This window comes from Pagrus pagrus (assembly GCF_965226575.1).
Source record: "Pagrus pagrus genome assembly, chromosome: 9".
Classification (NCBI taxonomy): Eukaryota; Metazoa; Chordata; class Actinopteri; order Spariformes; family Sparidae; genus Pagrus; species Pagrus pagrus.
The window spans coordinates 17,697,577-17,709,190 of NC_140193.1; the positions used below are offsets into that span (position 1 = coordinate 17,697,577).

Below are 11,614 nucleotides of genomic sequence, written 5' to 3' on the forward strand. Positions count from 1 at the left end.
TGCCGTTTGGCCCAGTGCCCGGACTTGCAGGTAGCTGGAGCTCTGCCCTCGTAATAGCCAGCAATTAAATCATAAGAAGCTTGTCAGTTACATGCAGCATCCTCTACTTTATTGCATTATTTCAAATAAATCATGATCACCCATCAGATCAAGTGCCAGTGATGGATTGGTGCGGTTCTGTGACGAATATTTTCTCGTGGTGTTGGGGAAACAGGAAGAAGGCTGAAAATCAATATAGTGATTTTGTAATGAGCTTGGCCTGATTAGTTTGGGTGGTAGATGAAAATTTGATTACCCACCGCAGGTGATGGATGTGTGGCTGACCTGTGGCGATGCACAGAGCATAGCTTCATTGATCTGTACATTGTTGGATTGACAGGCTCCCAGGCAGCTGTTGTGAGGGGGGCGCTCCGACCAACAAAGCTAAAAGAAAAGAGCTGTTAAATATTAACCCTGTTATCTGCTTCCAGGGGCCTGGCAGCTGGAGAGGACAATGGGCAGAGGGGCTACATGTTGACCTTTGTCATCGCTTACCTCCGGGTGGGTAACTCCTCTGGCTTTTTTTTATTTATTTTTTCCCTGCCTGAGCTGATGGGCAGGTGGGGCGGGAGGGGAGGACGCAGTCTGACAGATGATAGGATAGTAAGATCACTGAGAAGGCTGCAGAATGTGACCTTAGGAGGTCTTTGATTTGATCTGGTCACAGTTGTTGTCAGGGGCTCTAACACTGAGGTGTCTACATCATGAGAGCACAGTGGTCGCAGTCAAAATGACAATGGAGAGCTGTCTTAGGTCAGTCCCGTCAGAGGCTTTTTTGATCATCACAGAAACGTATAAATAAGAAAGGAGTTGAAAATACTTCAGTAACCCGGTTACCCTGGGCTTTCTGTAGTTTTTTGTTTCCTTTGTTTTGGTCTGGGTTTTTGGACTGTTGGAGGTGAATGAGACAAAATGTGAAAGAAATTTGGGGAGCGTTTATTAAATCAACTACAATTTGCAATATCAAGAGCAGTTAAAGAATACTCTAAACATAGATGAACTTCAAAAATTGACTTAACGTGTAAATCAACTAAGTAGGAAGAAAAATAAAAGTTAATATGGTGTGTGGCAAAAAAGTATTTCCAAAGTTGAATATGAATGGAATGCTTTTGTAATTTACCAGCAGTCCTTGAATGCACCATGTGTAGCACAGTCAGTCAACAGAAGCAGACAACTTACAGTCCAACAATGTGTTTGTTTGGTTACTACTGCTGCACAAACTCATGTTAGTACAGATGACAACAACACACTCTAGAAAGGGCAGTAATATTGTTCTCATGAATTTTCTTAGCCATGATAATCTTGTAGTGAAAATCTGATATCGTGACAGCCCTGTCATGAGAACAGAAACAGGCCTGCGCTCAGTTTAGACACAAGCACGCTCTAATGGAAACCTGTGTTTTCACTACAAACCATGTTGTTGATCTAAATAATGAAGCACCATCTTTTCTATTACAATAGAGGTAAAATCAGTGAGCCATAGTTCCATCTCAGTGTTGCGGGTAGTAGAGAATAGTAGTTTTACAGGTTTTATAGTAACCAGGCTGCTGCAGTGCACGTAAACTTGTTGTCTGATTACCTGATTCTTACCAGTATCCTGCTTTCTTATGTGCTAGTAAATCTCCTGAATGACCATTAACCCTTCAGTTTGCTAATGCTAATATTGTATTCTGAGCAGGACTTGGGGATGGACTACTACGTGATCGGGGAGTCCTTTGAAACCTCTGTGCCATGGGACAGGTAAACACACTCATAGGAATTGTAGCCTTTTCTCTGTTTGATTTAAATAGCTTTTAACATTTTTCTTCACTCACCTCCCACACAGTCAGTCCTCAGAGACTCCTCGGTCTTCCTCCTGATTCCCCTCCTTTTTCTTTTATTTCTCTTTGCCTCTGTCTTTGACTTTCACCTTCATGCCTGCTCCCCCACCTCCCCCCTCCCCCCATTAACGGGCTCTGCGTTGGCGGAAGCTTTGCCTCCTCAGCCTACAAACCCACCATTACTGACACACACACACAAACACACACACTCTGTAGGAGAGACCTATCTGTGCATGTGGACCACATATTCATCTCGCATCCGCATGTGGTGTGCTCTGCATTTTTCTACATGGTTTCATCATCCTTTCCACACACACGCACACACGACAACAACAACCAGGAGCACACACAGCTCCGTGTTGTGTAACATGCCTGACGGGAGAGACCAAGAGATCAGGCACTGAGGCGAGCATATGTGCCTGGCTCATTACCCATCCTCCTCCCCATCCTCCACACTCCACACACGACTGCACATGCTCAGCACTGGCGGCCAATTCCACACCAGTGGGAACCTCTCCCACAACGGTCGTCATGTTAGTCACTCTCTCCTCCTCCCCCTTCCTCTTTTCAGGCCTTGTGTCTTTTTCTTAATTGTAATAATTTTGCATGGATAATTAGTTCAGTTTAATGTAAATGCCATGTAAATCTGAGTATAGTGTTTGAACACACAAATATCACAGTTGTGAATGAATCTCTGCCGTTGACTTTGTGTCCAGGGTGTTGGACATTTGCCGGAATGTGAAGGTGCGCATCATTCAAGAGTGTAAAGAAAGAGGAGTGCAGTTTCCACCCCTATCTACATGCAGGTAATGTTGGCAAACAGCACTTTTTTCAGACTTTCTTTATTATTTTTTTGAGAAACATGAACAATACATCACTATATATCAATAGTCAGGCATATATAAGACAAACTAAAGAGATAAAATAAGATAAAAATGTATTTCAAATAAAGTGGATGGGGAAAAAAGAAAAAAATGTCTCTCCTACAGCTAGTTATCACCTACATATGTCCAATGTCATCACACTGTACAGTCAACACAATGCTAGGCTTCCGTCTTGCTTCTAACAGGAGCATATCAGCCATCTCCAAATACACACTGCAACATGTACTTTACAGGTCTGTGTGCTCGAGATCGTTAATAAAAGAACCCCATGCTTTTTTAAATATCACTTGTTTTCATTTGACGGGATAAGTAATCTTTTCTAATGATATACATGTGGACAGCTCTGTTAACCATTTACCAACACTTGGTCTATTTACATTTTTCCATGATGGTGCCAACGTCCATTTTGTCTGGAACAAACAGATCTAAACAGATTTGCTCTTTCTTCCTCATATTATGTATTTTTATTAATAAGATTAATATTGACTTCCATCACATATTTTTAATCTCATTACATTCCCAAACACAACAGAGAAAAGTTCCCTCAAATAATACTTTTAAAACAGATTGAGGTTGATTGAAGTGAACTCACCCCAAATCCCCTGATTATTGCCAACTATCATTTACATTTTTTAGACACAAGTGCAGATATAATACTGGAGTTTATGTACATATACCAAAACAACACTCTTTCTAAACTTTTCTCCCCATAAAACCTTTATTCACCCAGAAAACAAGCCCAAAGTTCTCAAATGTGTAAGGAGAAGGCTGGCATTGTTCTCTATCTTTGTTATTGTAGACAAATCCTGTGAAAAGGCCTAAACCAATGATGTGTTTGTCCGTCTTTAAGTTTTCATGCTAAACTTTCCGACTTCCCTAGCCTTTTTGTGGCACACAGCCTTAACTCCATTTGTTAATTATGAAGGTATAAATCTTTGAGAACAGGTCACAAATCTGTACTTACATTTTTAAAGGGTTTTTTTTTTTCTTGAACCACCACACTAGTTTTTAGCAAATGTTACTCAAACAGGAGTAAATAGTGCATTTGTTGGGGACTACTTTCAGAGGCGGATTAATACAAATTAATGCTCTAGTTAGTTTTTAATGGAATGTCTTGACTTTTATTTATTTAGACCTTGAATCTGTAATGAAGTTTTTGAAAATTGAAATATTTACTGCCCGACAGTGACGGTGTAAGACTGACTCAAAGTAACCCAGTGCAGCACGGTGGCTCACTGATGTGTTTTTAATCATTTGTGCATGATAATGGAGCTCTAAGGCACAGAGGAATAAGATATATGAAGCGATACTTGTTGTACTCACAGGGTTTGTTAACCAGAAAAAAATAGATTCATCCTGTTAATGTTGCACAATCCGCCATGAAAAACTTTGCTTAAATGTAATAATTGTCTCAAATTGTCACAGTTGTGATCAGGATAAAAATAAAGTCAGCACACACTTGACATTTAAATCAAGTTTGCATAACCACTCCCGACCCCGACCCCTCGTGAGTCAGAGAGAGCCACGCAGACGGACAGACGGACAATCCGCCGAGCAGACGGCGAGCCGGTTGAGGAGCACCAGGCTCCTGCTCGCCGATTGCGGACAGATTAGGCCTCAGCCTGATTATGCTACAGCCATTCATTTCCCGGCTGCGGTCTGTCACATGATTGATTTGTCCATTTAACCTCTAGAACAGTCAGCGTGCCAGGTGATGGGCCATGTCAAATGAACAAGGGCTCTGCACTCCGCTCCTCCACGGGGAACGAGGCCAGAGAGGGAAACATGCAAACAGGAGGAGCATTTTATTTTTTAACAAAAATTAAAGTTTACATTCACATTATTCTGCTCAAAACAACATCTGATCCATTTTCTGTTGCGAAGCGTCAGTGAGTCATCCTGTTACCTGCAGTACAAATGAGGCTCGGATGATTCAGTAAAAGCATTTGATGGCCTTTTAATGTCTGATAATGTAATGTTATTAAAGGTGACAGTGCGTCCGCGCTGCTTTGCTCTCTGGAAACCATGAATGGAATTGAGGTCAGGGGTTCACTGGGGGAAGCCAGACCTCCCGATTCACTTTGTCTTCCAATTATGAAGGGAAAAAAAGTATTTATTGTATGAAAATGGAGCGCCTTGACAAAGCACTGCTTTCTGGATTCATGTCCATTTTTTTTTCTGCTTGTTTAAACACGACTCTCCTTCCTGTTTTCCTTCAGGGTGACGCAGACGTACGACGCTGGTGCCTGTGTCTACTTTTACTTTGCCTTCAACTACAGGGGACTCAGTGATCCAGTACACGTGTATGAACAAGTGGAGGTATGAGCAGTTGCATCAACATTATGGCATGGCCCTGTCCTTTCATACATCACAATTACATCTGACGATTCTTATAAAATATGACTGAATGTGGTTTTATATTTGTTTCCCAGCATGCAGCTAGAGAAGAGATCCTTGCCAATGGAGGGAGCTTGTCACATCACCATGGAGGTATTACAAACTTCAAAATTCCAAGATTCCTAGATTATAATTTATGAACGAGGCATAGAGGACGCGGCGAGCTTTCCCAGCGCGCTCTTCCATGCTAGCGAGCAGGCGGCCACTCGCACCATAAATGCACATTTGGCCGGAGATCTTTCACTGCTTCCTTCAAGTGTCCAAAATATGTTCCCGCGGCCCAGATGAATTGCTCTGACTCGGCTATTTGTTCATTTCAGCGGTGACCAAATGAAACGTGAGCAGAGGGAGGGTGGCGTGGCAAACTCTCCGGGCCCCATCAGGGCTAACCGAAACGGCTGCCTTATCTATATTGCCATCCGCCTCGCTGTTTTCATACATCACTTCAGGCTATTCATCACGCCTGTCAAAAACAGTATGCAGTGAATCAGCTGCGATATTAAATCACAATTTTTCCTGAAGGCGGGGACGGGTTCAAAATTAAAAGATTGCTAATAAAAAGGAGGCGGCGGGGCCGGGGTAAATGATGCCGCCGTTATCGCCGGCTGTATACTGACCTCCAAACGGTGGCCCAGCCACCCCGAGCAGCACGGGGAGGTGACAAGGGGGGAGAGAGAGGAGGGGATATTGATGCAGCTCCCCGCGTGCGAGGCCCACTCTGTAATTGTGATTAATAACAGTGGGGCTCGCTATCTGGGCGCAGACAGGCGGGTTTGTCTGCCCACAATCAGCGCTTGACAAATGGAGCTAGTTTCACTGGGTTTTGTGTATCAAACAAAACAGATGTAGTCAAGGATGGTGAGGTGGGAGGGCACCGGAGGAAATATACATTTTTGTGGCCCTGTGTTTACAGCGGGTCAGTGTTGTGCTGCGTGGGCGTAGGTAAGGGAATCTGGGCGTGTAGAGCGCCGCAGGACATAATACTCAGCCGAACACTGCCATGTGTTGACTGCTGTCCATCACAGAAGCACAAATGTAACTTTAGATGGAGTTAGACTTTACTTAAAGGCAGAAGCTTGGTTATATCTCTAGTTGTGAATGCTAGGAGAAGTGTCCTCTTTAACTAGGTCACCGGTGTCGCACCGGTGTGGAGTTGTTGAACATCCATCACCAGGAGAGTCATCCATCTATCAGCCAATACTCCGGCCCGGCCGTATCACAGGAAAGCAGGGGCAGCTACCTTACCCCGTCTTTCATGTCCTGACCCCCATTTGTCAGAGGAGCCGGGGGAGAGCGGCTCAGCCTGGTCTCCTCTGTACGAGGGGCCACCCCGGGGTGCCAGGCATCTTCACCTCACCTTGTGGCTCTACAAAGCTCTGATCTTGTGAACTCTGCCACCCTTACAAGTCACTGCACACAGGAGATAGAAAAGTGACCTGATTTAGTGAAGTTCCCACTTTACCTTTCGCCCTGCGCTTCCCCAGAGAAATATGACAATTTGTAAAAAAAAAAATCTGTCATTTCTGAAATAACTACCTGCACTTCTTTGCATGTCTCAGCTGCACAGAGCGAGCCTGGTGAGATTGATTGCAATAGCGAGCAAAAAAGAGAGAATGTGACAAGATAGATGTGTAAATTATCACAGTGATGGAGGCAATGATGCAGTCCCAGCACCTTCTGTTTTCTCTCCTCTTCCTGAGAGGAGGGGAGGGATGGAGGTGGAACAAGGAGGAAGGAGCGAGGAGGAGGAGGTTGGAGAGAGCAGGGTACTTTCTTAGTTATTGGGCAGCAGCTGATTGGTCCCTCTGTCACCATCTGGAGGTGCATGTGGTATCAGAGTCCCCGGTGACCCCGCTGTCTGCCCCGCTCTGTCAGGAGACGGGCCTTGCTAGCCTCATGGCTGATCCCCATCTGGGTTCCCCCGGCTGGACCCTGATAACACGGCGCACTGATGCCCCCTCCCTCAACATGGCCTATTAACACCGGAGCTCCCTCTGCTAGTGATGCAGAGAGAGGCGTGTGAACACTCCCATCACACCTTCCTGTTTCCAGGCCTCTGTATCTAATCTAGAGCGATTACACTGCTGGTTTCAAGTGTTTACTCAGCAGGCAGCACCTGTTCTGAGCCGCTCGCTTCTCAAATGTATCTTTTTGAGTTTTGAAATATAGATATCGCCCGTTTCTTTGAAGTTGCCGTGACCTCCAAAAGTTAACATTTACCCAGCTCTGATCTGAGAAAGTTAAAGTTAATTTCTTCAGACCAACTTTTATGGCGGTCGTTGCAGTTTGTTTCTTCCTGTAGCCAACTTAAAGCCCTTTACTTTATTTGATTAAATCTTCTGATGATGACTCGTTTCATTGAATTCCCCCTTTGTTTAAATGCCAGTGATAAGTTGATGGTTCTTAAGTGTGACCTCAGGCAGAACGTCAGGAAGCTTATTTTTTTATTTTAAAAAGATGAACTTGGTTGTTTTAGACTTCCATATGAACATGAAATTGAAAAATCAAGTTGCAGCTGTTTAGTATATTCTCCTCTGTGTTTTTCAGTGAAAAGCATGTAATTCTACATTGCATTTACTGACCATGTAGATGTGTCCAGAAAAGTTGTAAATAGGCAGGTTTCTAAATCATAACAGAGGACAATGAAGCAAAAGTGCCTTTTTTTAAATAAATATATTATCCATTGAACATTAACAAGAATAGTAGCTTGGATACAACCATTGCCCGTTGACCCAGAGGAAAAACTACATGGGTTTCCTTGACGAATCAATGCTGCAGAACCCGATGGCATAATCATGTTCACTGCTGAGCCCCTGAATGCTCAAACAAGACATGTTTGAGACCACAGAAAAACAGAGAAACTCCACTTTACATGAGTTTTTAAAACATACTGACAGGATTAGTGGTTGAAAAGGTAATAAACATTTTAGAACAACAGATATTTATGGCTGCCAGCAGCTGTTCAGTTCTTTGAAGGTTAATCTATTACTTTTTGGATCAGTCTTTCATTAAAAAAGATAAAATTATGATGAATTCATTTCCCAGGAACTTGAAGAATACCATGTGAGCACAGGCCTAAAAAACAAGCAAATACTGCAGGGTCCGTCCTGGGGAGATCGTACCTTAGTGGCTCAGATTGGTTAGCAAATATGCATTTACGAAAAACAAATGACTCACAGTGAGTGTTGGGCTTTACATGCTTCTTGGGGTACCTGGGCAGTTGTTGCTCACTTGGCTTGGTCAGGTTTTAACTCTCTGCGATCTCAACTATCAAATAAAAGCAAAATGTCCCAAATAATCTTTATAAAAATGATGCGTTCAAATCCTCAGCATCTGTAGATGATGTGAAAGCTGATCTTCATTGTAGAGATTGCAGCTGAGTTTACACAAAAAGCAATTTTGTCTAAAAAAACAAATTTTATTGGAAGTTCTCTAAGTAGAGTTTGGCTCTCCGTTGAGGTTTTCAGCCCTCCACAGTCACCAGACCTCTCGCTGGCTCCAGACTCTCCACGAAGAACCTGTCGGGTACAGACGCTGTGGAGTATGTCGGACTGGACAGCTGGTGAAGCAATGGGCACCCTCACTAGGCTTCATGCCACAGCCGCTCTCGCTCCTCAGGTTTGAGGTTTGCAGGAGGAGGGAGGCTGAAGAGCGGCTGAAAGCCAACGTCCTGCTGACAGAGCACCATTGTGTGGCGCTCCACGGTTGGCTTTGGCACCCTGTTGGTGATCGGGCCAGTGTCAGAGGGCGCAGGGCGGCGTTCAGGACAAGCGAGCACAACAGCCTCGCGGGTCAGCTGCAAGAGCGAGCTCGTGTGCACAATGAGACAGAAACACACACACGGAAAAACGCTCCAGTGGCTCTGGAGGGAGGGAAATGGAGGGGAGTGGTGGCTCAAAGAGCGAGGGAGCCGGGGACGGCCCGCTACAGCCGCCAGCCAGCCCCTCCTCTGGGAACACACACAGCCTAATGAGTTTGATAGTCTGCTGAGCTCCATAAATCATGCCATGCAAAACATTTCTCCTCTCTGAATAAAAGCATTTATCACCCTCTGTTTATTCACTCACTCTCACAAGATTGATTGGCTCCCAGCAGCCTGCTGAGCAATCAGCCGTGCCGATTCCTCTATTTCTCCCCCTCGGTCCTCTTTTCTTGAGTTTATTTATTTATTTTTTTCCCCCCTCTCTCTCTCCTCTGTCATTCAGTGGGGAAACTTCGGAAGGAGTGGATGAGAGACACCGTCTCCAATGTCGGCGTGGGGATGCTCAAGTCTGTCAAGGACTACGTGGACCCCGATAACATCTTCGGCAACAGGAACCTCCTCTAATGTCCCGCTCCTGTCCGTCTTTATTTCACCGTTTTTCTAAAAACATCTCGTGCAGTTTGGATTAATAGATACTAAATGTGAACTTAAAATGGAGAGCGATCTTTTACATTAAAAAAAAAGTGTCATTCGGTGCCATTTATTGATTCACCCAAACCTTTTTTTTTCCTTTTACATTATATTGCACTTAACATGCTGTAACAATCATCGTCACTCATGATGAAGCTTGCTGTTGAGTCGCGGCCTCAGCTTGTCGTTGGAGCCTGACATGATGCAACAAAACTTCGATTTTGTGTGTTTAACCAGTTCCTAAATATCCTCGCCAACATGGTTAACTCATGTGTTTGTTTTTACGTTCCTCTCCTGTGCGTGTGGCACTTCTTTAGTGGTAAGTTCTAGATGAATGCGCTTTCTAAAGCTCTGTGCCTTTCTGAAGCTTTTGTCTGCCTTCCCCTTCTACTAAACACTTCACTGGTGTCCCTCTGTGAGCTAAAAGTAACCTGGACATGATGTTTTCTGTGTCTCCAGGTCATCTTTGTCTTGCCCTCATGCCTTTTGTTGTACTGACCTATTGCCATAAGAGACTTTTTCTGGACTGTACATGTGTGCGCGTGCCTCTTGTTTGTAATGCCTCCCTCTGCCCCTGGAAATTTTAACAAGAAACCCCCCTGCCCTCTCTAGTGGGTACAAAGAGAGATCTTCCTTGTGTGTTTTTGTACTGAAAGTGTTTACCCTGCACGGTTTGTTACTCAGAAATTGAAGTAGGGAGGAAAAAAAAGCCATTGCGTTTTTTTTTTTTCCATCACGGCTGCTTCAATGTGTTTGCGATTTAAGGCCTCTGGATCCCGGTGCTCACGTTGTACCAAAGAATCAATGCATCAGATCATGCAAACACCTAACCTTCACACACACACACACACATTTATTAACTTCATGCACAGCTAAACTGTATTTTTTTAATCAGCATATGCAAAGATAACCTTTCTGTACGCAGGAGGGTTAGGGCCACTTTAAAAAAAAAATAATGAATTGTGTTCTGACTGGAATCCTGACTTTAAACTCAGGATTCGAGGAAAAAAGTCAGGAATTGTGAGGGGAAAAAACAAAAAAACAGAAGATTTCAAAAATTTTCCCAGTGGCCCTAATCCTCTTCCGTACTTCTGGAAGGTGTAAAATGTAGATATTTGTGTCTGTTACATGTGCTAAAACTTTCTGTTTAGTGGATTATTTGGCGTCGCCCTGAATTCTTCCTGCCTTGTTAGCGTGACTCTACTATGTGAAGGTTTTTGGAGCGGATACTCGAGTGTACATTTTGATACCAGACTCGTCCCATTTGTCACTGTTTACCGTTGATTTTGAAGCAAAGTAAAGCTTTAAGAAAGCTCTCTGCTGAAGAATCCTGCCTTGTTCCCTTCTGATCTTTCCGGACCATGACGTCCTTTTAATTCATATTCCCCTCCCCAAGTAAAAGGACTCATTAGGGACCCGTCATGTGACATTTTACCCCTGTGTCAAAACCGTGCGAGAGCTTTTGAATGTTATGGATGTACCTGTTTTTTGTTATTTTCCACTTCTCTTAACAACGTAGTAACATCCAAGTACATTTTGTCAATGCTGTTTGTGCAATAAATTGAACTAAGACATCCCAGTTGTTAATTTCTCTTTCAGCAGAATCTCCTCTCTCTCTCACACACACATCATTGCTAATTCAGCTCTTCAATTTTAGCCTTTATTCATGGTGTCAGACTGTTAGGAGGGTCAACAGGAGCCTGAGAGCAGGTTTTTTTTGTTTGCTCTTCCTCTACCTGCGTCACGCTGAGCTCAAGGTAATCCAGCACACAGGAGTTTAAAATGAGCCTGTCTTTTGCTTCCTGACAGGAGGTTTTTTTTCTTCTCCACACACACACAGCAGGCTCATTCGGGAGTCATCTTCACCCACACAGCCGCCCACACACTGCTCGCCGTCGTCACTGCCACCTATCAGCAGCAATAGAGCTCAGCCTTGGTCGATGAAATACACTGCAGCCATCACACTCCTACTCCACACACTGTAGTTTAATACAGAGGATTGTGTGAATGAATGCAGCGGATATAAATAAGACAGGAAGGATTTAACCTTTAATATGTTTGCACTTAGTTCCCATTTTCTT

General features: G+C 43.9%; 1 protein-coding gene across 1 annotated transcript in view; it reads left to right on the forward strand.

The window, feature by feature from the left end:
* Positions 1-11,108, forward strand: part of agps (alkylglycerone phosphate synthase) — a 31,556-nt gene extending 20,448 nt beyond the window's left edge. The window contains exons 15-20 of the mRNA XM_084362770.1: positions 471-540; positions 1,718-1,779; positions 2,576-2,665; positions 4,963-5,062; positions 5,176-5,233; positions 9,346-11,108. Coding sequence (XP_084218896.1) covers positions 471-540; positions 1,718-1,779; positions 2,576-2,665; positions 4,963-5,062; positions 5,176-5,233; positions 9,346-9,467 — 502 coding nt within the window. The 3' untranslated portion in view covers positions 9,468-11,108. The remainder of the gene's footprint in view (positions 1-470; positions 541-1,717; positions 1,780-2,575; positions 2,666-4,962; positions 5,063-5,175; positions 5,234-9,345) is intronic.
* Positions 11,109-11,614: the final 506 nt, after the last annotated feature.